This window comes from Gymnoscopelus braueri (genome assembly GCF_963280865.1).
Source record: "Gymnoscopelus braueri genome assembly, chromosome: 10".
Lineage (NCBI taxonomy): Eukaryota > Metazoa > Chordata > Actinopteri > Myctophiformes > Myctophidae > Gymnoscopelus > Gymnoscopelus braueri.
This window is the reverse complement of record NC_137611.1, coordinates 52,514,272-52,541,946: the sequence shown is the minus strand read 5'-3', so window position 1 is coordinate 52,541,946 and position 27,675 is coordinate 52,514,272. Positions and strand designations below refer to the sequence as shown.

General features: G+C 40.7%; 1 protein-coding gene across 1 annotated transcript; it reads left to right on the top strand.

Moving 5' to 3' along the window:
* Window positions 1–1,292: 1,292 nt before the first annotated feature.
* Window positions 1,293–27,675, top strand: ttc19 (tetratricopeptide repeat domain 19). Its single transcript, XM_080440972.1, has 10 exons — window positions 1,293–1,526; window positions 3,857–3,951; window positions 4,428–4,538; window positions 5,164–5,202; window positions 5,744–5,800; window positions 8,050–8,111; window positions 10,432–10,526; window positions 17,125–17,288; window positions 19,361–19,523; window positions 27,039–27,675. The coding sequence occupies exons 1-10, from the start codon at window positions 1,304–1,306 to the stop codon at window positions 27,227–27,229; spliced, it is 1,200 nt and encodes a 399-aa protein (XP_080297098.1). The 5' UTR covers window positions 1,293–1,303; the 3' UTR covers window positions 27,230–27,675.

The following is a 27,675-nucleotide window of genomic DNA, read 5'->3' as shown; positions in this document are numbered from 1 at the left end:
TTCAGTAACAGGAGTCTCCCTGTATCTCCAGCTCTTTAATAAACAGAAAATACATTTTCAGGTAGGTGACACAATATCAGCCAATCAGTAGAGAGTACCCATTTATCAGCTTTATTTCTATAGCGTTCCAGTTCCAATTTGTTCAGCTCATTTCTCTGTGTTATCACATCCAATTTCACTTGTTTAATCTGTATCCTGACTGAGTTCTCTATCCTGATTGGATAAAATTGGTATCCTAACCTGAAAATGCATTTTCTGTTTAATAAAGAGCTGGAGAGACATGGAGACTCCTGTTACTGAACAAACACTCTATAGCAATGAGTACTATTAGAGAATATAGAGCTAGTTAACACTTATCTTAACCAAAGAAAATCACTTACCCTACCTTCAAATAAAGACATTTCTGCTTAATGCAGGGACATTTGACAACAGCAGATGGCATAGTTTCTCATTTAGCAGGATTAAACGTGAAACTTTTAAAATTACATTTAGTTACATACTGAAGTCCTGTACTAAAGTATGCTTATATCCATTTCATGCTACTTTATTTTCATAGGGAAATATACCCTTTATTCCACTACATTTATCTGACAGCTTGCGGTTACAAGTTACTCTGTTATTAATGCATACATCTGCATCACATTTTCAATGTAGTCATTAACATGAACTCCACCTTTACCAGCAGTGATGAAAACATTAATGACCAATAATTATAGTACAATAAACATGATATTGAAATGGACATTCTGCATAATGACTGAGTATTTTACTTTTGCTACTTTAACCACTTAAATAAGTACATGTTTGAAAATGTTCGCATACATTATTATTCCCCAAATTGGGCCCAGAAAGAAAATGGTAGGTAGGCAAGTAAGTAAATAAATAAAAAAAAAGATGAATAAATACATAAACAAAAAAATGTATTTAAGTTTCGGCAACTTACAATATCAAATAGTGTTTGCAACGTCCCCCCCTCCCTATTTTATTTCCACTGTATAATGTGTACAGGAATTCTTGTAGCATAAATACAAGAACAATTAATGCATGACATGTGTGCTTGATTGGCAGCTGAAGTATTAATTGTACAAAAAAAAACAAAAAAAAAACTGCCTGTACAAAAGCAGAAGGTACAAAACAGGAGTGCAAAAAAACGAATACAAATTGGACAGAAATAAATGTATAAAGAAAGAGAAATAAAAAAGTATGATGAGCTTTTATTTTATTTTGAAAGTCAACGCACGATTTGTGTAACATACACACGTCACGTGACCTGACTCCCGCCCATTCCAACATGGCGACGTCCATGTTGTCCGGTGCGTTGCGTCGCGTCCTTAAATCTCCCAGGACGACTCTCACACGCACATTATTTAATGGTGCGGACAGGAGTCCAGTGAGCAGTTTAAATAATGACCGGCACAACTGGGAAGAAGATGCTTCCAGAAGGGCAGAGTGTTGCGTGGTTTATTCTGGCAGCAGAAACCAGTCTAACCAAACCAAGTGGACCAGTGCTGGACTGGGAGCCATGGGTGAGTTAATATACCAGGGGGCAAACCCCCTTCCCTGGAAATTGAAGCTCACTTCCAGGTGGTTCTCGTTCAGCCTTCCGTTCCTAGTAATGGCCAGTGGTGGGGGAAAAAGTACTCACATTTTTTACTTAAGTAAAAGTATCAATATTGCAATGTAGAAAGACTCCGTTGCAAGGAAAAGTCCGGAATTCTAAATTTACTGGAGTAAAAGTACAAAAGTATTGGTATCAAAATGTACTTGAAGTAAAACGTACTCATTGTGTAGAATGTCATTTCACAAGTTTTCAAATGGATACAAATCTTTTGAAAATAGCAGATCTACAAGCGCACAATGTGTCGCGACGCATTGTCAGCTTGTGGATCGGCTATTTTCAAATGGCGGAAAATAGTCTATGTAATCCTGGGAACTACACTCCCTCTGCCAACCTAGGGAGGCCAGGGCCGAGCTCATGCCTCCTTCAATGCATGAGAGCCAACTGACCTTCTTGTCACCTGACAGGGGAGAGTTTCCCCGGTTGGACGTAGCGCGTGGAAGGAACACGTTATTCCAACCAGTTCCTTTCCCCTCTATCAGGCGCCCCGGCTGGCCAGGGGGAGGCAGTATAGTGACCAGGATTACTGCATGTTTTTGTGAGGGTACCTACCCTAGGGGACACGGGGAGAACATGCAAACTCCACACAGAAAGGCCCTTTCGCCAACCCCACCTAGGGTATGGGCACCGCCTCTAGCTGTGAGGCGACAGCGCTACCGACTGCGCCACCGTGCCCCCGCCTACACATACATCATGTCCTAGTATGAGCAAATGGGAGAAGGGAATCAACGTTGCGTGATTCCCTTGTTTGACCCTTTGAAGGTGCAAACAAAGGTGCTTATTGGTCAAAAACTGTCAAAAAGTACATTTACTTGAGTACTGTACTTAAAGGGATATTTCATCTGAATGTATTTCACCTTTTTTTTTGGAACATGATTGAAAATAAAAGAAGAACCAAGGACGGGTGTTTTCAATGAATCTATCATGGTTAAAGGTTTCATGACATTCAGTTTTACAACACATTAAAAGTATTTATCATGGTCCTTCAAACTTGTATTAAAAGTTTTAACTAAAAAATCCACTTCAGTGATCCATGGCAGGATTTTTCTCTCTGATTTCTAAAGGCTTTTCAACTGCAATGAAAAAATAAATCTTTGCCTGCGGGTGTCGCTGTTGAGGGCTTTTGACTGCCAATCATCGCCTCTGCTTGTCCTTCTAATGAATGTTAGACTCCTTGAAAAAACACGTTCTGCTTCTGGTGACTGATATTTTCCTTCTAATGAATGTTAGACTCATTTAAAACACACATCCCTGCGTCTGGTGACTGATATTGTCCTTCTAATGAATGTTAGACTCATTGAAAACACACGTCCCTGCGTCTGGTGACTGATATTGTCCTTCTAATGAATGTTAGACATTAGACTCATTGAAAACACACATCCCTGCTTCTGGTGACTGATATTGTCCTTCTAATGAATGTTAGACTCATTGAAAAAATCACACCCTGTGTGAAGGAAGCGGTGCCTTTGATGAGTTTATTTAATTGGGCTATATATGAACTAGAGAAACAATGTTAAATCCCTGTAAATTCATTTCAAGGCTACTGAACAGCGCCACTGGAAGCAAATCACCAAATGCATTCCAAGGTTTTTCCTTGGCCTCTATGCAGTAAATATGTGTACTGATTTGCGTGACGTTTGGAGAAAATGTGTAAAAGTATTTTAAAAACAATTGTTTTGACAAAATTGGCCTCCTGGTGGCGCTATAACAGGGCAATGTGAAAAGGGGGGCAATTCTTCCTGGGCCTAGTGGGAATATGCGTGGAAAGTTTCACGGAAATTGCACACTGCGTTCATGTTGTGGGCACGTGTGCAGTGTTGCTTCTTTGCCGTGCCTCCTGGTGGCGCTATAACAGGGCAATGTGAAAAGGGGGGCAATTCTTCCTGGGCCTAGTGGGAATATGATTTGCGTGACGTTTGGAGAAAATGTGTAGAAGTATTTTAAAAACAATTGTTTTGCCAAAATTGGCCTCCTGGTGGCGCTATAACAGGGCAATGTGAAAAGGGGGGCAATTCTTCCTGGGCCTAGTGGGAATATGCGTGGAAAGTTTCACGGAAATTGCACACTGCGTTCATGTTGTGCGCACGTGTGCAGTGTTGCTTCTTTGCCGTGCTCATACGGACGGACGGACAGACACGTATGTAGAGCGGCTGGCACCGCTAAAAACACGCTCTGCTTCTGGTGACTGATAGTGTCCTGTGTCCCTCTAATGAATTGTATTTTCTTTTCTTATTCCAGCGTTCTCTCTGTTCAACTTGTTTGAGGAGGAAGACAAACGAACTGATGCTCAAAAGCAGGAGGAAGAGATTATACTACTGCTGAAGAAAGCTAAAGTATGAATTATTAATGATATGTTAATGTGATGTTATATGATGTTAAAAGTATAGTTCACCCAGAAATTTACTTATTTTCTATCAATTACACACCCCATGATGCCTTGAATTCATGGCGATCTTTTAGTTTTTGCTTTTGACGCATTCCTGAGCCAATAATTTGATGACTGGGAGTATTTCCGGTCCTACCGGATACATTAGCATCTTTCCGCCGGTAATAAAATTATTGGCTTAGGAATGCGACAGAAACAAAAAAATCTCCATGAATTTAATGCTTCATGGGGTGTAATTGTTTGAAAATAAGTCATTTTTTGGGCGAACTACTCCTTTTAAAGTATGAATATGTTGATGAGATCAGACTACTGCTGAAGAAAGTAAGAATGTCATTAATATGTTATTATGATGCCAAAGTATGACGTAATTGTAATGTGTGTGTGTGTGTGTGTGTGTGTGTGTGTGTGTGCGTGTGCGTGTAGTTGAGTATGTACAGAGGTCAGCTCCAGGTAGCATCAGACTTTCTTCACCAGGCGGTGGCGCTAGCGCACCGGACACACAACAACCAAGCTATCATCTATACATACAGCCTGGTAAATATATAAAATGATTATCATTTATTTCTACAGTCTGGTAAATATATCCATATATTATCATATTTTGTAGTTATATAAATATCATGAATATATATATTTTCTGTGAGCAATTTTGTATTGATTTTATAACATAAAAGTGCATGGACAAAATACTAGCAAAATGGCAAAAAGAAAAGGGGGGGGGGGATAGAATAAAGGTACAATATGATGTTTTGTCCTAAATAAATACATGATCATTTACACACACGCACACACATACACATGTGTGTGTGTGCGTACGTGTATATCACGTATGTGTATATATATATATATATATATATATATATATATATATATATATATATATATATATATATATATATATATATACACATACATACATACTGTCTGGTAAATTTATTGTACATATTATGATAAATAGACTATACATATTATAATGTATACCCACTGTGTGATAAATGTGATTCATAGTATATAACATTGATGAATGTATAGTGTCATGTGTAATAAATATATTATAAATAGGTGATGAGTATTATACGATTGATTAATGCATGTGTGATAAATACTGTGTTATGATACATATTCTAACACTGATGAATGTATTGTGTCATATCTGCAGATGGCTAACCTGGCGTATGTGCAGGGACAACTGGACCAAGTAAGATCATTTAGTTGAAATGATTTAGTTGAATATATAATGATACAGACAGACTGTGTTCAGGGCTCACATTGGTTCACACATCAGACCGACCGCGTGGTAGAAATTAAGCTACCCGTAAATTTCGGACTATAAGCCGCGACTTTTTTTTTCACATTTTTCGACCCTGCGGCTTATATAACGGTGCGGCTTATCTATGGATTTTTACAGCTAACGGCCACTAGGGGACCTCCTAAATCTATGGATTTTACACCCGCGGCTTATTGTCCAGTGTGGCTTATATATGTACAAATCATTCAATTTAGCTGCTGCGGCTTATATTCAGGTGCGGCTTATATTCAGGTGCGGCTTATAGTGCGAAAATTACGGTAATTTACATATCGTCTCTGTCAGGTGGAAACCTCACATGTCCAAAACAGTGACTTTTCAGGATTCGAAAAAAGTAAAAGTAGCAGATCGCTCCACCTTTTGAGCAGAGAGTGAGTGATTGAGTGAGTGAATCACACTGCAGATCATCAGTTCTAATCTGTTCTCTCCTCAGGCAGAGAAACTCTTCAAGGCAGCCATGAGCTTCATGTTGGCTGGAGGAACACCACAGGTAGGTGTGTGTTCTGGTAGGAGATAAAACCAGCAGTACTAGAGGTCCTGGTAGGAGATAAAATCAGCAGTACTAGAGGTCCTGGTAGGAGATAAAACCAGCAGTACTATAGGTCCTGGTAGGAGATAAAACCAGTAGTACTAGAGGTCCCGGTAGGAGATAGAACCAGCAGTACTATAGGTCCCGGTAGGAGATAAAACCAGTAGTACTAGAGGTCCCGGTAGGAGATAAAACCAGCAGTACTAGAGGTCCCGGTAGGACATAAAACCAGCAGTACTAGAGGTCCCGGTAGGAGATAAAACCAGCCATACTAGAGGTCCTGGTAGGAGATAAAACCAGCAGTACTAGAGGTCCTGGTAGGAGATAAAACCAGCCATACTAGAGGTCCTGGTAGGAGATAAAACCAGCAGTACTAGAGGTCCTGGTAGGAGATAAAACCAGCAGTACTAGAGGTCCTGGTAGGAGATAAAACCAGCCATACTAGAGGTCCTGGTAGGAGATAAAACCAGCAGTACTAGAGGTCCTGGTAGGAGATAAAACCAGCAGTACTAGAGGTCCTGGTAGGAGATAAAACCAGCAGTACTAGAGGTCCTGGTAGGAGATAAAAACCAGCAGTACTAGAGGTCCCGGTAGGAGATAAAACCAGCCATACTAGAGGTCCTGGTAGGAGATAAAGCCAGCAGTACTTGAGGTCCCGGTAGGAGATAAAACCAGCAGTACTAGAGGTCCCGGTAGGAGATAAAACCAGCAGTACTAAAGGTTTGATTGATGTGATTGATGTAGTTTATTTAGTAAGACATGAGAATAGTACATGACAGTACATGGAAGTACAAATTCACAATACAAGGTCTACTAAACTGGAACTCTCATTAAGCACTAAGCTTGTTTAAGATGAGACCCCCATGCACACAAATCATGATGAAATATAAGGCAGATAGATAAACACACTACTATACAGAATGTCATACAATCAGCTTTCAGGTTACTGGTATGAAGAGAAAATATATATATATATATACAAAAGAGGAAAATGAAGGAGGGTGGGGGGGTAGGTTAAAGGGGTAGTTCACCCCCAAAATAACTTTTTTTCTATGTATTCCTCACCACCTGGAGCCTTGAATTCATAGATATTTTTTTGTTTTTGTCACATTCCTAAGCCAATAATTTGATTATAATAAATTTGTCCCCATTGATTCCTGTAGGAGACACAAATGCATTTGTGTCTCCTACCGGAATCAATGGGGCTAAATTTATTATAATCAAATAATAAAGGAAGGAATGCGACAAAAACAAAAAAATATCCATGAATTCAAGGCTCCATGGGGTGAGTAATCCATAGAAAAAAAGTTATTTTGGGGGTGAACTACCCCTTTAAGACTTAGACAGGGGCCATTTTCGAATTGCAGCCTCCTGAAGGTGTATCTTTAGGGCAGTTTTGAAAGTGAGTAGGGTTTTACACTCCTTTACTCCTTTTGGTAGGGCATTCCACATTTTCGATGAATAGCATGAGAACGAGTTCATTCCCTTAGTTGAGCCAAATCTGGGTTGAACATGATTTGTGGAGCTGCCTCTGGTGTTATGATCATGGACTGCATTAACATTTTGGAAGTATTTTGACAAATACAGGGGGATCCCAATGTTGTGGTGTATCTTGAAGACCAGGCCCATAGCAAGTTGCTGTACTCTGTCCTCAACCCTAAGCCATCCAATCCTAGCAAAATGAGCAGGGGTTAGATGGGTTATGTGATTGAGGCCAAGAAGTAGCCTTACAAGTTTGTTTTGGGATGTTTGGAGCCTTGTTTTTAAGGCCTTGGAGGTGTTGTGATACCATGAGGTGCATGCATAATCATAATGACCTTGAATGAGGGCCCCTGCAAGAATTTTCAGAGTATTCTTACTGACTAGACGATCAATCCTCCACAAATAGCGTGTTGTTTGGTTGACATTTTTTATCACTTTTTCTGCGTTTTTGTTACCAGAGAGGTTTGCCTCCAAGATGGAGCCCAGGTAGGTAATTTCATCCTTTCTTTTGATGACATCATCACCCACTTTGATCGTGAAACTCTCTACCTTGTTAAGGTTAGGACTGGACCCAAAGAGGATGGATTCAGTTTTACCCAGGTGTAATGAAAGTTTGTTGTCAGAGAGCCAGATGCAGATCTTGTTGAGTTCGGAGCTGAGAGGTCCTAGGAGGAGATAAAACGAGCAGTACTTGAGGACTCATGGTGTGTTTGTCTCTTGTTTTAAAGGATGACAACGGCGTCGTAGAAATCTCTCTGAAACTGGCCACCATCTACGCCGGTCAGAACAAGTAAGTCCTGCTGTCTGTACAGAGTCCAGTTTACAATTCGGTCATTTAGCACAGAGGTTCTCAACCTGTGGGCCGGAGCCCACTGGTGGGCCGCGAGGACATTGCAAGTGGGTCCCCAAATAATTTGCAAAATACTTAAAGGTAGGGTAAGTGATTTACTTTGGTTAAAATAAGTGTTAAATAGCTCTATTTTCTGATAGTACTCATAGAGTGTTCGTCCAGTAAAAGGAGTCTCCCATGTCTCTCCAGCTCTTAATTAAACAGAAAATGCATTTTCAGTGCTCTCTCCTGATTGGCTTAAATGTTGTCACCAACCTGAAAATGTATATATTATTCTGTCTACTAAAGAGCTGGAGAGACCCCTGTGACCGAACAAACGCTCTGTAGCAATGATTACTATCAGAATATAATACTTTAACGATTTTTGACAGCTGCTTTAACTGCCATCATGCAAGAGAAGTTCCTCCCTGAATGCATATGGTTCTGTGTCGGCCCTGTTCTTGTGTGACTCTGTCCATGTGTGTCTGATGTGTTTTTTGTTTGTCTTGTTGATTATTTATTTGATCACATTATGCTGCTGTAACGCCTCAATTTGCCATCGGGGATTAATAAAGTAAATCTCATCTCACATAAACGCCCTCTGAAAATGCACACAGCCCACCCATCTGACCACTTAAAACGGCTGTCAACTCATTCAGAGCCATGAAATAAAAAAATAATTGCAAACTGAGCCAGCCAAAAATACATAGTAAAAAAAAAAGTGCTCAGGAGCCGAGATACAGCCTTTTCAGTAATAAGGTAAACAATAAGTCAATGGTTTACATTGTTGTTTACATATTTTTGCCAGACCCAAGGGGTCGGCTTACATGAGGCTTTGTACCTGTTTCGTCCATACATGGGCATGGTCACTTTGTCCTTGGGCCCCAGCCATAAAAGTCTGTCCCCCTTTCGTCCATACACGGGCATGTTTTGTACCTGTTTTCTCCATACATGGGCAAAAAACAGGTTTTGGTCACTTTGTCCTTAGGCCCCAGCCATAAAAGTCTGTCCCCCTTTTCGTCCATACATGGGCATGTTTTGTACCCGTTTTCTCCATACATGGGCAAAAAACAGGTTTTGGTCACTTTGTCCTTAGGCCCCAGCCATAAAAGTCTGTCCCCCTTTTCGTCCATACATGGGCATAGACACAGGCTGACACGTCATGTGAAATCTGGGTCTGGCAGAACCAGGTCTCCTGGTCTTGTTTCAAAAACACGTCAAACACGTCATTGGCACGTTGCGCCATTGCGGTAAAACACGTGAAACACGTCAATGGCACTCAATGAGTTAAGTGGTCAGGTGGGTGGGCCGTGAAAGCTTTCAAGATTTTCAAGTGGGCCAGAAAGTGGTGGGAAAATGTAAAAAAATTACATACTGTAAAAAATACAATTACAAACAAATGCGGACATAGTCCACATGAAATCATAAATTCATATACAGGCTTACATGCCAATGGTTCCACAATTTAGAGACAAACCTGACAAACCTGACCAAACTCAATACAGGGTTAGTCAGAATTGAAATTATGCTGTTGACAGAACCAGACAGCCTACACATACATTTGTACATGAGGTTCCGCAGCACAGCGGAGCAGGGTGGGTACACCAATACTGACAAACATTACCGGCTTAATCAGACTATTGATTGGTCTAAGTAGGTGAGATACTGACCTACCCACGTTTAATCAGACTATTGATAGGTGAGATACTGACCTACCCGGGGGCAATCGGTACACAACTCAAACGGCGCTGAGTCGGCTCAAGCGAACTTGAGCCACGAGAGGCACCACCGAGCGGGCTAATGCGAGCGAATTGCCGTGCCGAACGTTGCCGAACGTTGCGCCTCCGACGCGGTCCAAAACTAAACTTTATACAAAACACCTCCTGAGCCCCGTCGGTAGGTCAGTATAATCTCACCAATCAATAGTCTGATTAAATGGGGTAGGTCAGTATCGCACCTACTTAGACCCATCAATAGTCTGATTAAATGGGGTAGGTCAGTATCGCACCTACTTAGACCCATCAATAGTCTGATTAAACGTGATAATGTCCCATTCAGTGCATTGACAGCCTCCGAATTGGGTGCAAACATTTGGCTTGCACTGCTGCATCGTGGCACTTTAAGGAGCAGTCTCATGCCATCATTATAAGCCACATTTCTGCATACTGCTCTTTCTGTAGTGACCCCCCTGAGTCTATACATTTATGGAAGGATGATTGTTATTGCTTAAACATGTAACTTTATAATTTTGTGTCTGTCTGTCTGTCTGTCTCTCTCTCAGGAAGGACCTAGCAGACATTGGTTACAGTTTCTGTATCGACTCTCTGGAGGCTAAACTGTTGAAGCACAAAGACCTGCCTGAGGACCAGCTGACAGGTTGGTAACTGTTCATCTCCACTAGCTTCTATATCACTTACACCAGTGGTTCTCAACCTTTTCAGGCCACAACCCCCCAAAGTAATCATATTTGAACTGGGGACCCCCCCCCCCTCCCTCCTGGGGACCCCACCACCACCACCACCACCCCGATAAGGACTTGGAATGTATGAGTTGAGGGATTACATTTAGTTTGACTCGGTTCCACAGATAAATATTGTGAAAATAGAAGATCTATGCTGCTATTTTCTTGCCTCTTTCTTATATTATTTGACAATTTGGCCAATGTTTAACCTGTTTTTATAGTGTTGATTACTTTTGATACAGTAATGATCTTTTTCTTTCTACTTGGTATTAAAAATACCCCAAAAGTCCTTACATTTTCACTTCACTGTCATCTGGGGACCCCCCACCCCCAAATAATATGGGGATCCCGACCCACAGGTTGAGAACCACTGACCTACACTATCTACCTTATCCACTTCAGCCCTTTATCTATCATCGTACTACAAATAGCCAAAATAGCCAAAGCGCAAAACATGTTGCGTTGGCAGCATGTAGATCTGCTATTTTCACGTTATTTGAAAACAAAAAAAAACATTTTGTTTAACTTGTGAAAATTTAGTTTGGGTAAAAAGATTTGTCCAAACGAGGGGTCAGGGTTTTACTTGTGATTAACACATTAACCGCCAAGAACGTAGTCCTACGGTCCGTTAAATCCAACTGTTAAGCGCCGAGACCGTAGCCCTACGGTCCACGGTCTTTTCGCGCGTGCGCGGTCCGGGTGCACTTTCGGAATTTTTTTTATCCACTTCCGTTTCCGGTTTGATGACCGGAAACGGAATTATTTGGGATCCGGTTTTGACGATCACGTCCGCCCTCGTTCTACAGACGAAACTGAAACTCAATTCTCTTCCTGTAGTTTTTTCTCCTCGCATTTCACTGTTTAACGTAATCCGCTCTAACTACAACATGGATACCCCGTTTGACACGTGGTTTTCACTGGGAGATACAGTGGGATGTCGCGGATGTAAACAGACCGGCTCAATCTCAATCTTAAGGATTTTAACAAGATCTATGGCGACATGAAAAAAACAAAAAAACAACAAAAACACCTTGGCACTGGTGAGTACATTATGAGATTAACCTCTGGCGGTCGATGTGTTAAAGGCTAATTCCCCTTTTTTACTGCCATCAACAAAGCTGGAATGGGGTCATGTCATGTTTAGAAAAGTCATGATTTTGTCCATTTTGTGATACAGTATTTGTCCGTTAGGTAATACAGTACTGTGTCTACAGAAGGGATCAGATTTAGGTAATACAGTACTGTGTCTACAGAAGTGATCAGATTTAGGTAATACAGTACTGTGTCTACAGAAGTGATCAGATTTAGGTAATACAGTACTGTGTCTACAGAAGTGATCAGATGTGGATGAAACATTGTGAAAAGGTTGGTCATGGGGCAAGGAAGAACTCAACGTTTCAGGTGTAATTTGGCACTATTGTAGTGCCAAATATAAACAGGTTGTCTTAAGACACTTTACATATAGAGCAGAGACCTGACATTTAGCGAGGATTTGACGACAGCGGCAACGGAAAAACTCTTCTTTAATCCATTAAGACCGGGAACGCATCTGTGTCATTTTATAGATTTCTTTGGCTATTCCAAAAAAAAAGCAGATCTACAAGCTCATAGCACTATAAAGGTGTTCCAGTGCCCTGGAGCACCTGAATTCCAGGGCACTGGAAGGGTGAATCCCTTCCAGTGGTTCTATGAGAGGCCGCTTCACACTTTGGCCTGTCACAGGTCGCACAATCACATTTATTTTGACTGGATTCTTGGACCACGACTTGGATCATGACCCATGCCGCCATTTCTGTATGTATATATGTATGTGTATACCGGATTATCTTTATTTGTTTTTTGTTTTTCCACTTTTTTCTATTTAGAGTTTATTTTTCACAACTTTTCTCCCCAATTTAGTATTTATGTCAATTAATTCCTCCACACACACATTTCTGTGTTGTCCCTACTGTCGTATCCTACTGACTCACCTGCCAGTGAGGAGCCCCCACCAGGAGGATGTAGAGCCTTCGTCCTACTCCTCCCGCCCAACACTCCCTGCTGACAGGCTCCGCCCCCAGCCCGTAGGAGGACGTACAGTGACCAATGTCACCCTCCCCGCCCGGTTTCCCTCCCCCGGACACGGGTCAATTGTGTTCGCGTAGACGCCCGACAAAGCCGGATGCACCACGGTGGATTCTAACCCACAACCTCCGTGGTGGTGGGCAGGGACTTTACCACTGTACCAACCAGCGTTTTGTTTGTTTTCTATCCCTTCCCCTTTGCTCTCACTCTACCTCTGTCCCTTCTCTACCCCCCCCCCGCCCCCCCCCAAAAAGGGAAACAAATCACCCAGAACTTTACACCTGTAATACTACAGGACCCTGCAGTGAGTTATTTTAACCTGTTACAACTAGGATCTGATCAGACCTATAGTCTGGATGGACAGTGTGATGGTCTGAGTTTATAATTCACAAAAGACAACACAGTTGTCCTTGTATTATTGTCTCCGCCGAAGGTGGAGAATATGTTTTCGCTTTGTGTGAGCAAACATTGTTAGCCAAGCTAACATTGGGCAAGCTCCACGTGACACGTGTCAATTTGTTGACACCAATGCCTCTGATTGGCTAGAGGGACGCGTGACGAAATAAAATTCTATAAATAGGTGTGTCACTTCAAAAAGCCCCTACTTTTTGAAGTGAGGTAAAACAGGATCAATCAGACTTGATTGGAACAGTACCTTCAGTAAGTCCAAGTCACCCGTCTGTGCGTGTGTGTTTCCCTCTGAGAACACCTAACATTGGTCAAGCAAAGGCGCAGAAGGCCAAAGCTAAGAAAGCATACTCATCTACAATTGTAACGTAGAAGAGGACTAGAGTTGAAATGATCCCACAACAAAGCCGAACTCTTAATACGTGTCAATATGTTGACATCAATGTCTCTGATTGGCTAGAGGGACGCATGACGAAATACAATCCTATAATAAAAAGGTGTGTCACTTCAAAAAGCCGTTTACGTTTTTGAAGCGAGGTAAGACAGGATCAATCAGTCTTGATTGGAACAGTATCTTCTAGTCCAAATCACCCGTCCGTGCGTGTGTGTGTCCTCAATCTTCAAAAAAAAAATTCATCCTATCTTTTTTTAAACATCTCAACTATCTCATTAGTTATTGCTATGATAATATAATTGCTATAGTCTGCTGGCGGAGACTTGTGCTCCGAGGAGCACATTTTCTAGTTTATTCTGTTGCTGTCATGGCTGCCACTTCCCACCTGATGTCGTGTGGGAGTTCTGACTGCTCCAGGCCATACTGAATAACTGCTAGCTTACATAATGTCTTCAGACTTGGACTCAAGTCTAAGATGAACAGATTATTGGGTGTGTCTCTGAATCCTCTAAAGAGGATGACACGATCTCCCACCATGCAACAGGACATACAACTCATCCGAAATGGGCGTTTCCCCTTGGGCTCAACCTTCTTCCAGGAGAAGGTCTCTGGATTAAATTTCCACAGATCGTTTAATTTCTTCTTCAAATGATCAGCGTAACCACCCAATATGTACAGCTCTCCATTGTAGGTAAAGGCTGAATGATTCCAGCGTCCTTCTGGAAGAAGCTGTGCAGAAGGCGTGTTCAGCCAGCAGTTGGTCTCTGTGTCAAACACTCTGATGTTGTTGTCATGGTCAGGATAGCCCCCAAATACACACATCTTTGTCCCAATGATGGTGGCAGAGTGTTCTGATGAAACAGGTGGTGGAGTGCTTGTGGTGTTAATTAAAGACCAGACCATTGCGGTGGTGTCCAACTTGTAGATGTCATTAGTGTCTCCAGTCAGCTGGTTGTATCCTCCATAGATATACATGACCTTCCCCAAGACACAGGCTGAGTGGTTCTTCCTCCCCTCTGGAACTGTCCCAGAAACACTGGGCCTTAACCATCTGTGGGTGTCGACATCAAATGCATAAAGCATGTTGGAGTGGTGCCCATGGATATATATGAAGTCAGCATGCTCCTCTATCTGAAAGTTCACTACACCCCCCCCAGATGTAGACAATATCTTCTATGAGCACAGCTGTGTGATCTACACAGTTGGAGGGAACCTCAGGGGGAAGTTCTCCTCTTCCAGTTGTCACAGGAGGCAACTGAATCCATCTCAAAGACACTGTATTAAAGACATGCACTGCAATCTGGTCCCTGTCATTCAAGTTACAGTACCCTCCAAAGGAGTACAGATTGTGTCCCACTGCTACAGCAGCATGAAAGGATCTCTTTGTTCCTCTGTTCAGATCCAAGGTCCAGTGCAACATTTTGGACCACAACAACAAAGTGGAAGAAAAAGAAGTCTTCAAGTCTCTGTAAAACAATGCAGTGATGTTCCACATGCTAACACTTATATTGGTACAGCCACACCAACACAACTCCATATTTGGGCAAAACTAACATCATATTGATGACATCAGCGTGGAACTACATATTTGGGCAAGACTGGGATCAGACGTACTCTGGTCTTATGTCTTATGATGGATGGAAGGCGTGTCTGACAAAAACGATGGAGCTCGTACAATACAAATGTCACCTACTTCTTTACACCTGTAAACCTGTGATGTGACAAAGTTTATTCTGATTCCATACAAAACCTGCCACAATCACTGTTCAGGAGTCTACCGTGACAATAGTCATACCAGGGACCACGTGTGCCCCTCTGGGGCCCCCAGCGCACCGTTGCTCCAGCAGTGTCACAGCAGTGTCACAGCAGTGTTAAAACTTCAAAGGGCCTAAAAAAAGTGAAAATAGCCAAGCAAATAGCAGAGCTCACAACTCTGCTATTTTCACTAGTTTGGGTCCCTGGGTCCTGGGTCTAATTTCTCTTTTGGGTCTTGAGCTAAAACATTTGGGAACCACTGTTCCAGGCGGTCTAAAAATGGCTAATATAGCTTTCAAATCTGTTTAACCACTTTAACCCCATGTGCATCGGCTATTTGAAAATAACAGATCTACAATGCATCGCATTGTCTTGAAATTAAATATTGCTTTTTAAATTATGTTTTTGAAACATTTTAACAACATAAATCTTGTATTGGGGTCCCTGGCACAAACCATTCTCAGATGGGGAGGTCAAATACATAATACTTAATTTGGGCGTCCTTGACGCGTGCTTATGGATATCATCGCTTTTCTGTGATTGTGATTGGCCAGTAGTCGCTGTGATTGACAGTTCTCCCTTCCTAGCGTTTTTGCAACTATACTTAAACCTAAACTTAATCCTAACCCTAAACTCAGTAAAACTATGGCTTAACCTATAACCCTAACCTCAGTAAAACTATGCCTACATCTAAACTTAACCCTAACCTCTGTAAAACTAAGGCTTAACCTATAACCCTAACCCTAACCTCAGTAAAACTATGCCTAAATCTAAACTTAACCCTATCCTCAGTAAAACTATGGCTTAAACTTAACCCTAACCTCAGTAAAAGTATGCCTAAACCTAACCTTAACCCTAACCTCAGTAAAACTATGCTTAAATCTAAACTTAAAGGGTAAGACCACTTTGGTAGAGGTTTGGGTTGTGTAGTTACCTTGCCATGGTGTAACTCCAACGGTGGGCAAGAAATCAAAAATAATTGCTCCATTGATTAGAAATTGACAGTTCAAAATATGCTCCTCATTGAGTTACACTGTATGGTAAAACAGCTCTCAAAATCACTCTTTTAGCACATAAATGAACCCAAACATAGCTGTTTCAGACAATATAGAGCATCACCAAACCCAGTACTGTTTGTTTTTTTAATAAAAATGTCAACTTCCTGTTGATTTTACTATTTGAAGATCTGGATCCGGATCCACGGATCCAGTTCGGGTTTTCTACTTATTAAAAATGGCAAAATCAGCAGGAAGTCATTTTTATTAAAAAAACAAACAGTACTGGGTTTGGTGATGTTCTATATTGTCTGAATCAACTTTGTTTGCGTTCGTTTAAGTGCTTAAAGAGTGACTTTGAGAGCTGTTTTACCCTACAATGTAAGTCAATGAGGAGCATAATTAAAATTATCAATTTCTAATCAATGGAGCAATTATTTTGTATTTCTTGTCCACCTTTGGAGTTACATCATGGCAAGGTAACTACACAACCCAAACCTCTACCAAAGTGGTCTTACCCTTTAACCCTAACCTCAGTAAAACTATGCTTAAACCTAACCTTAACCCTAACCTCAGTAAAACTATGGCTTAACCTTAACCTCAGTAAAAGTATGCCTAAACCTAACCTTAACCTTAACCTCAGTAAAACTATGCCTAAGCCTAACCTTAACCCTAACCTCAGTAAAACTATGCTTACACCTAACCTTAAGCCTATTCTAAGTAACAATGCACAAATCTAACCTTAACCCTAACTATGCCTGCCAGGAAGCCAATCAGACACACGTAAGGCGGGTCTATCCTATAACGTTGGTGGAATCCATAATAACGTGTGGTTGACATGAAAAAGCTTGAGAACCACTGGTTTTGGGTGTTTTTGTGTCCTGTCACGTCCACTAGAGGAGGCTGAAGCGCTCAGGAAGGAGACCAGGCTGCTGTTGGGGTTGTGTTTGGACTCTCGTGCGCGCTACCGCGCCTCCACCCAGCAGCTGTACAACGCTACCCTGGACTACCAGCAGGCTCTGCTCATCTGTGACCAGGAGCAAGGACACACACACCCCCAGGTACTGATGACCAGCGGTCATCATCCATCATCGTACTACAAATAGCCGATCTTCAAGCTCAAAACATGTCGCATCATGACGCGTTGTGAGCATGTAGGTCTGATATTTTAACTTTATTTTTAAACTAAATTCACTTTTTTTTTAAATTGTGAAACATTTATTTGGACAACATGATTTGCCCAAACTATGGATGTCAGGGTTTTACTTGTGATTAAAGGCTCATTCCCCTGTTTTACTCCCATCAACAAAGCTGGAATGGGGTCATGTCATGTTTGGAATAGAGTCTTGATTTTGCCCTATACCGAATTTTGTCAATCTTGTGATAGTATTTGTCCGGTAATACAGTACTGTGTCTACAGAAGTGATCAGATTTAGATAATACAGTGCTGTGTCTACAGAAGTGATCAGATTTAGGTAATAATACAGTGCTGTGTCTACAGAAGTGATCAGATTTAGGTAATAATACAGTGCTGTGTCTACAGAAGTGATCAGATTTAGATAATACAGTAATGTATCTACAGAAGTGATCAGATTTAGATAATACAGTGCTGTATCTACAGAAGTGATCAGATTTAGATAATACAGTACTGTGTCTACAGAAGTGATCAGATTTGGATTGATTGATTGAATATTTTATTAGGCAAAAAATGTAAAACAGCACAGTTACATTTAAAATACTTTGTCTGACAGGTCCGTTCATGAAAGTCCTTGCGGACTTGTTTCCAATGAGGGCCTTGGTATTCAATTCATAGACATATATAGTGGCACCACAGTTCAAATATCAATACAAAAAAAAACAGCCAAAAATAACACTATGTACAATAAAAAAATAAAAAAGGGGGAAAAAATATGTACAAGAACAGGGGGGGGGGGGTCGGCTGTCTAACGGGAAAATGGTACTACCTCCTCTTTTGGCCTCCTGAAAGGTGATTTTTTTTTTTAAGGCTCTTTTAAATGAGCCCAGTGAACTGCATTTTTTGAGGGATGGGGTTAGACTATTCCAATCTCGACTATTCCAATTTAGATAATACAGTGCTGTATCTACAGAAGTGATCAGATTTAGGTAATACAGTACTGTAGCAACAGAAGTGATGAGAATTAGATAATAATACAGTACTGTATCTACAGAAGTGATCAGAATTAGATAATAATACAGTACTGTATCTACAGAAGTTATCAGAATGAGTTAATAATACAGTACTGTATCTACAGAAGTTATCAGATTTAGATAATACAGTACTGTATCTACAGAAGTTATCAGAATGAGTTAATAATACAGTACTGTATCTACAGAAGTTATCAGATTTAGATAATAATACAGTACTGTAGCAACAGAAGTGATCAGAATTAGATAATAATACAGTACTGTATCTACAGACGTGACTAGGACACACACCCCCAGGTACTGATAACCTGCGGTGGAAGAAGTACTCAATATGTTTTTTACTTGAGTAAAAGTAGCAATACCACATTAGTAGAAATAGTGCAGTTACAAGTAAAAGTTAGGTGTTCAAAATGTACTTGTGTAAAAACACAAAAGTGTTGGCGTCAAAGTATACTTAAAGTACCCAAAGTAAAAGTAGTCATTACGCAGAATGTCCTAATTCACAAGTTTTCATATGTATAAAATGTAAAAGAAAATCCTTTGAAAATGGCAGATTTAGTCATGTGTTGTGAGCTTGAAGATCAGCTATTTTCAAATAGCTTATACGGGGCTGAAGTGGTTAATGCATGTTTTTTGTTTACAAGCATACAGTGCGAGCTTGTACATCTGCTATTTTTGAACTTTTTATTTTTTATTTTTTCATCTTGAAAGTATTGGAACATTTTGAATAATTTAGATTTATTTTTAAAACACAAATCTTCTCTTCTGGGGGTCCCTGGCACAAAACATTTTCAGATGGGGGCCTGTGGCCAAATACCAATTTGGGGGTCCTTGAGATGAAGAAGTGAGAGAACCCCTGGTTTAGGTTATGTGGTTAGTTATTCCAGGGCCAGATTGACACCAACAGTTTAGACAGGGATGTGGATGTGGTTACCATAGTAACCCTGTGTTGTTTATTTCCCATCAGACCTTGGTGCTGATGAGCGACCTGGCAACCATCTTGGACCTGCAGGGTCGCCATGACGACGCGTTGCCGTTGGTGACGCAGGCGGTGGAACTGAGTCGAACCGCGGGCCATCCTGACCTGCACGTCCTTCTGGGAAATATGGCTGGAATATTATTACACCAAGGTTGTTATTATTATTGTTATTTTTTATTTATTTATTTTTTATTATTATAGAAATATAGCTTGAATATTATTACACCAAGGTTAATTATTATTACTATTTATTATTATTACTATTTATTATTATTATTATTATTATTATTATTATTATTATTATTACTACTATTAGTCTTTATTTTATCATTAATATATTGGTGCTACTTAGCCTACTTTACTAGTATGTTCAGTAATATAGTTTTAACACTTCTCAAAAACTACACATATTAGTTCTCCATGGGATCCATTCAAAGGAGGGGGTCCCAGGACCCACTACATTGAAAACATCACTACTATCATTTTGTTGCACTGGACATCCTGACATTTTATTTTAAAGACAACTTAGTTTTTTCAAGCCAAGATATTTAAATATGATTTGTTGACATGGTTGTTTTGTGCTGCACTACATATAAAGAGATTAGATTCCGTGCATGGCACTCCCTCGGAGCGTCGTAATACGTGCGCCGATCGGACGGTTCTCGAGATACGTGAACAACAGACACACACACGGACGGACAGAGATTTTGCACATTTATTGTAGGATTATTATTTTCTTATCTCATATTAGAGGTGTGCGTGTGTGTGTTCCCCTTCCCCTAGCCATGGTGTGCATGGTAGTCCAACTGGGTCCAAGTTTATCTTTTAAATGTTTTTCTTTGCCCCACATTTGAATTGTGTTACCTGTCCCACATTTTGACCAGTAGGCGGCCTGTTGCACCGCATATGGTTACCTATCAAATTATGTTATCTGCCCCACATTTTGGCTAGTAGGTGGCCTGTTGCACTGCATATGATAACCTTTGGAATTCTGTCCTGTCCTGCCATCGCTGCAGTGTCCCCAGCCATGAAAAAGTAAACAAAGTACTGTATTTTGGGGGACATTTTCTTGCTTTACACGGACCAAAAGAAAATACAAGAAAAAGATGTAGCTGAGGGCTTTAGTCCCATTCAGGAAATGTAATGTAAAACAGTTGTTTTCAGTATCTGCCAATACTTGGCTTTGAGTGTGAAATTGCTAAACAAATGGATTTAAAAATATAAAAGACAGTTTGTGTGCATTTGTGCAGTGGGAGAGGCGTTCTCACCTTGCCCTATTTTTCTACAGTTTTCTCATTCTTGGCTGAATAGTCGAGTATCTGGCAACCCGGGAGCCAGCGAACACAAAAACGCTAATAAACACACATTTCACATTTGGTGAAATCGAAAAACGGGCTTCCCTGTTTCGTGCACATGGTAAGGGTGAATGGCTGTGTGCAAATTCAGATCAATTGCTCCAGCCACTGAGGAGAACCGGGCAGAACAGTTTTGGTCTCACCACGCACTACAAACAAACAGACAGAGGTTTCTCAAATTATAGGAGGATAGCATCCATGATCCATTCATCTGCAGGCTGGCAGACGCCAGACGGCTGTGAGTTGAGCCCTGTACACATATCCGTCTGCAGCTAATTTCACCTAAACCACTACAATGATCCGTGTCAATGTCTTGTGCACACTGCCAGCAGGGCAAAGAACTCAAATAAATCAGTCAATGACAACTAATTTATAAGGTTGGGCGGTTGGAATATACCGGCAGTCAGCGATTGGATGGGTCCAATCGCCGAATGCTTTTATTGGGACGATATTTGTCATTTTATTTTACAATTTTTTTTTTAACCTAATGGTCTGCCTCCTCGAGAATTAAACTCTTCAAATATAGCCAAATTAAATGTAAATAATACACATATACGCAATACAAAGCGTGCATGAAATGTTTATCAATTTGGGCCATTCTAATAATGATGATGATGATGATGAAAGCACGCTTTTGTTGCGCTTATTTCCGACGAGTCTAGGCTGCAAAACACAGTCCCAATCCCGGGAGGTAGGCTACTGAATGGAGCGGAGGAGAGCATCGCTTCACTAGTTGTCTGTTTATCAGCTACTGTACGTTTGATGATAGCTGTATATATATTTTTTACATTTTAGAAATTGAAACTACAGCTCTAGTTTCTACAAATCCTCGCTGTGCTTTTGCAAGCTTGATGACGCAGGAACGCATGTCCCCCCCGGTCTCACAAGATCCAGCACTAGATTCTGAATCTTACCTTTTTCGAAGAAGTCTGGATATTAAAACTTGTGTCAGCTTATGTTTATATCACAGGTCAATCAATGCGATTTGAAATGTGAATTCACTCGCAACCCAACGCGCGTTGCCCGTCCCTTTAGTTACAGGCAGTGGTGGAAAAAGTACAAACAATTTGTACTTAACTCTATAACTGCCAAAGACGTTTATAAACGTCTTTGAGAAATTAGCTGTTGCCTGCCAAAGACGTTTAAAAACGTCCTGGAAAAAAAAAAAAATAATAACTTTTTTCAAAAAAAAAAAAGATAAAAAGATTCTCTAATTATTTAGTATTGACACCTTTTCGATATTCCAAACGAATAAGGAGATAACAATTTCCAAAGATTTGCTGCTCCATCCACTTCAATGTTAAAATTGAAACGGACAAACAATTCACAATGTTTTTTGGTTTGAAACTACTGGTTTTGAGCTATTTTCAAACATCAAACAACACATGACAACAAGGTCAAATTGACCTCGTTGACATTTGTGAAACCACACCTGAATCTCATCTGTGATTAGAAATTTTCTGGGGATCAATCATACTTGAGAAAAATATTTTGTGGCTATGCGAAAAGGTACCAAAATCGATCAAAACCCTGGCAGAGGCTACAGACTGTTCTGAAAAAACTCTGGCAGGGTAAGAGTTAAGTATCAATACTGCAATGTAGAATCTAACTAACATTTTTCATATCATTGTAGTAGAGTAAAAGTACAATATTTGCCTCTGAGATGTAGTGGAGTTGAAGTAAAAGTACTGAAAATTTAAAATACTCCAGTCAAGTAAAACAATACCTCAAAATTGTACTTAAGTACAGTACTTGAGTAAATGTATTTAGTTACTTTCCACCACTGGTTACAGGGGAGTGGCTGTACCAATATAAGTGTTGGCATGTGGAACAGCACTGCATTGTTTTACAGAGACTTAAGACTTCACTTTCATCCACTTTGTTGTTGTTGTCCAACATGTTGCACTGGACCTTGGATCTGAACAGAGGAACAAAGAGATCCTACGATGCTGCTGTTGCAGTGGAACACAATCTGTACTCATTTGGAGGGTACTCTGACTTGAATGACAGGGACCAGATTGCAGTGCACGTCTTCAATACAGTGTCTTTGAGATGGATTCAGTTGTCTCCTGTGACAACTGGAAGAGGAGAACTTCCCCCTGAGGTTCCCTCCAACTGTGTGAACCACACAGCTGTGCCCATAGAAGATATCGTCTACATCTGGGGGGGTTTAGTGAATTTTCAGGTAGAGGAGAGAGGTGACGACTTCATATATGTCCAGGGGGACGACTCCAACATGCTTTATGCATTTGATGTTGACACCCACAGATGGTTAAGGCCCAGTGTTTCTGGGACAGTTCCAGAGGGGAGGAGGTACCATTCAGCCTGTGTCTGTTGCATGGTGGGAGATCGTATCATTCTCTTTAGAGGATACAGAGACAAACCCAGTGTCCTGTACATGCTAGACTTGAATCCTGGTTTGAAGATGTTATGTAAGCTAGCAGTTATTCAGTATGGTCTGGAGCACTCAGAACTCCCACACGACATCAGGTGGGAACTGGCAGCCATGACAGCAACAGAGTAAACTTGAAAAGGTGCTCCTCGGAGCACAGGTCTCCGCCAGGTCAGGTAGAATCGGCCACCTGGTGGCGCTATAACAGGCCCATGTGAAAAATTTGGGGCAGAGGTTCGGAATTGGCATCCAGGGAGTGTATGCGCAAAGTTTCGCTGCGATCAGGCCAACGGTGCCGGAGATTAGCTGTTCACAGACAGAAGGACGGACGTACAGGGAGCAAAACATACTCTCTCGCCATGCCTTCGACCTGGCGGAGACAATAATACATCCACCAATGACAACTAGGTTATCTATTCTGAATTATGAACTCAGAATGTCACCTCGTCCATCCAGACTATAGGATCAGATCAGATCCTATGGACCTAACCATCAGATGATTTGTAACAAGTTCCATTTACTCTACCCATGTATTGTCTAGTGTATCCTTTTTTTAATTATTATTTTTTTAATTATATGTATATTATATTTCTGCTCCCAAAAAAACACACACATGGCACTCAGTTTATTTATACATTACTAATTAAATGTTTTTAAGCCCATAGGCCTACATCAAAGTCTTTACAAAAACATGCAGACATTCTTTTATTTTATTTTTAGATTACAGCATATCATTTATTTTTAAACATGCCAAAACATAAAAGTAGAATGGGGTATATCCATGGTACATACGTATACATACAATACACACACATATGTTATACAAATACAAAAATATATATACATACAAAGAATCTTCATTTTAAAATTTCAATTTCAATTTGGGTGTTTTAGTCCAGTAACCACAAAATATCTGCCCAGGTGTCATTTCCATTAATCTCATTAACCAGAAGATCCATTTAAAATCGTAGCTTTAACTCTGAAAGAAAAACAGACACCCTGTCCGTTTTATAAAACCTTTAGTGGTCATCTTTGTTTCTCATCCAAGTTTTAAAGATGGACAGTTTTTCTATTGTTAGTATTACATTTACACATATCTTCCTCTGTAGGGTGTTGAGACCCAACATGATGTTTGACAATTTCACTGTAGATTCCACATTGAACTGAAACATAAAGTATCCCAAACCTTTACATGAAACTAACACACTACGTTCTGTGTCCTCTCCTACCAAACAAACAACACACAGAGGAGTAGGGACCAGCTTTCATTTGTACAGGTTTGACATTTTTGGAAGAATTCCATGTAATATTGAAAAAAATATAATATCTGACCATCATCTTCCAACTAGATCCCGTCACATTGTACCACAAGTATATTTTTAGGAAATGCCTTTCTAATCCTACTATAAATGTGCAAACTCTCAAGCTGTCCGTCTTGTGTGTACAACTGTGGTTCACGTATCTCGTGTGTCGCAGACAACCCAAGGGAGTGCCATGCCCGGCGTCATAGGCGGCGGGTGAGCTTGACAATTGGGAAGGCTGGGGGTCGGCTTTGCGCGCGTGCGGCATTTTTTTTTTTGATTTTTGTTAGTTTCTTTTTGGTTTTTGGTTACTTCATTTCGGTTATAGGCTTAGGGTTAGGTTAGGGTTAGGTTATTTAATTCTTATTTTTGCCTGATTTTACTGATTTATTATCAAAAAATTAACTAAATAATGCTGCGCACATATATTATATATAATTTGCGCAATTCCCAGAATTTCCCAGCATAACATTTGGGAAGGCTTAGCCTACCCTAGCCTTCATTACCCGGCGTCGATTCGGTCAGATAGGTGCTGATCCGACCAAAATGCCCATATATAGGCATTTTTGTCGTCTTGTCGATGTGGTTACAAACCGGCAATCCGATCCCTATACTCATTTATGGGCATGCCCATATATGGCACCGACCGACACCAAACTCGACGGAACAGAGGATCTAAAATAAATATTGATAAACCCGCCCATACATGGAGCATGCTGATGTCATCACTACGACGTCTTAGGCTGGCCGAGTCTCCCTATTTGGGCTTGTCTGACACGGAACTCCATATATGGGCATAAAAGACAGACAGACAAACGGGTACAATGGTTACTCTGAGTCAATCCAGTGTTTATAGAATAGTGGATTTCCTTATTTTGTTGCTTCTCACTCCTTTTTTCCTAACCCTAACCCGTAGGATTACATGCAGTAACAATTATCACCCTCCCCGTCTAGCTTCCCTCGCCCAAACACGGGCAATTGTGTTTGTATAAGTAAGTAAGTAGGTAGGAGGCTTATCAGGCGAGAACGCAGGATTCTAGCCCCGTCACAATACGCTAGACCCCTGGCAGATGGATTGCTGAGGTGGGGCGCCACACCTACCATCAGCTCCCAGTACTTACCGCACAACATGCCGCACCCAACTCTATTTGCTGTTTGGGTATTCAGACGGTACTACTCTATTTGATGTGTAGCCGCTGGACATAGTCTGTATGGGAAATTTGGCCCCCTTGGTCAAACCCCACGTCAAAAACTAATAATTAAGATCAAGCCCTTCATCTCTTCCAGTGACCTGTTTAGAGTTGTTCTCATGATAATCTTCTCATTTGATGTGTGGGTGCTAGTGTTTAGACGGTACTATTTGACACAAGCACTTGGAATTGTAGGAGTTGAGGCATTACATTTGACTCTGTTCTTCAGATAGATATTGTGAAAATAGCTACAAGCTCACAAAAATAGATCTACAACCTATTTGAAAATAGATCTACAAGCTCACAACACCTTGCAACATGAGGCGTTGTGAGCTTGTAGATCGGCTATTTTAACAAATTTAGCCTCTTTCTTATATTTATTTGACAATTTGGCCGATGTTTGACCAGTTTCTAGTTTGTTTAATATTTTGATGCAGTAATGGTCTTTTTGTTTTATATATGTTTTAAAATGGTCTATTAAGTCCTATATTTGTCACTTTACTGTCATCTGGGGACCCCCCCCAAAATCAACCTACAGGTTGAGAACCACTGGTCTAGAGGAGTCAGTGTTCATAATGATAATGTAACAATGAATATTCATGTTTTTAAAGGGGAAATCCACCCCTTTTCAATATTTAACTATGTCATTAATATAGCATAAAGGAGTTGTGTGGAAATAAGAAAAAAGTTCCCCCCTTTCTGTGTTGTCTTGAACTGGAGGATTGATTCTGGGTTTAACATTGCAAATTACACCATGATGAGTCATCACAGTGTAATTTGCAATTTTTTTTTAAATTTTTTCTTATTTCCACACAACTCCTTTGTGCTATATTAATGACATAGTTACATATTGAAAATGGGTGGATTTCCCCTTTAATGTGTTTCCAGGTCGTCTAGACCAGTTGTTTTCAACCCTTTTCATATCAAGGTCCATTATTTATTTGGCATTTGAGCCACGGAACCACCATTTGATGAGATTTAGACTCTCAGACCCAAAACGTTGAATATTGTGTTGTCGTTGGATGATATTTTGTCCACAATTCCATGCTGTATTGATGTTGGTGCCATAGGAGAGATAACAGGCAAACGTTGATCAAAATAACAATTATTCTACATTCTCTAATTGTGTAGACTTCTTGTAAATTAAGTATTGCTGATTAACAATAATTTAACTCTTGAGAGTGTAAAATTAAACCTAATGGATCCATAAGGGTCCATTAGGTTTAATGTTACGCTCTCAAGAGTTAAAGATTTGTAAGGGTCCCTTTACGTTACCAACTCTCCATCATTTAGCTGGGGACCACCTGGAACCCCCTCAAGGACCACTGGTGGTCCCCGGACCACTGGTTGAGAACCACTGGTCTAGACGAGTCAGTGTTTGTAATGATAATGTAATAATGAATATTCATGTTATTAATGTGTTTCCAGATCGTCTAGACGAGTCGGTCAGTGTTTATAAGGAGGCGATGTCTCTGGCTCAGGCTGCAGGAGATGAGGAGGCTGTGGAACAAGTTCAACAAGGAATGAACCAAGTCAAGCAGAAGAGGAACCAACTGAAGAAAACAGAAGAACAACAACAAACCCAAGAACCTGAAGAGAAACCAACACAGTCTGTCTGACCACTATGTCTAAGCTTTCATAGATTTATGGGGAATGTGCATCAATGTGTCTGTGAATTTGTCTGTCTGTCTGGTGGTGTTTTTGTAGATTTGTGAAAGTACTGTATATGAAACAGGGCTCAAGTAATGAAACAGTTTGAAAGGCAGCAGGTGTAACTATTAGGGCTGAACAATAATTAGGAAAACAGCATGGATTAAAGCTCTCTGTCGCCACGACCAATTTCAATCATTTGGATTCTATAGAAGTCAGCGTGTCTTCTATGGAAGTGTGTTGAGCTTCCATAGTTATTTTAAGATTAAAGAGTATTTGAAGTGGTCAAACTAGCGATACATGTTCAGAAGCATCTTCCATTAAACCAGGGATGGGCAACTGGCGGCCCGCGGGCCGCATGCGGCCCGCACCGTCACTCAATGCGGCCCCAGGCCAAAATCCCCCCCCCCCCCCA

Bases quoted from the DNA above. Each gene is read 5' to 3' on its own strand.
- ttc19 (XM_080440972.1), top strand. From the start codon at position 1,304: ATGTTGTCCGGTGCGTTGCGTCGCGTCCTTAAATCTCCCAGGACGACT. The intron at 5,801-8,049 runs GTAGGTGTGTGT...CTTGTTTTAAAG, and splicing joins TGGCTGGAGGAACACCACAG to GATGACAACGGCGTCGTAGA. The intron at 19,524-27,038 runs GTTGTTATTATT...ATGTGTTTCCAG, and splicing joins TGGAATATTATTACACCAAG to ATCGTCTAGACGAGTCGGTC.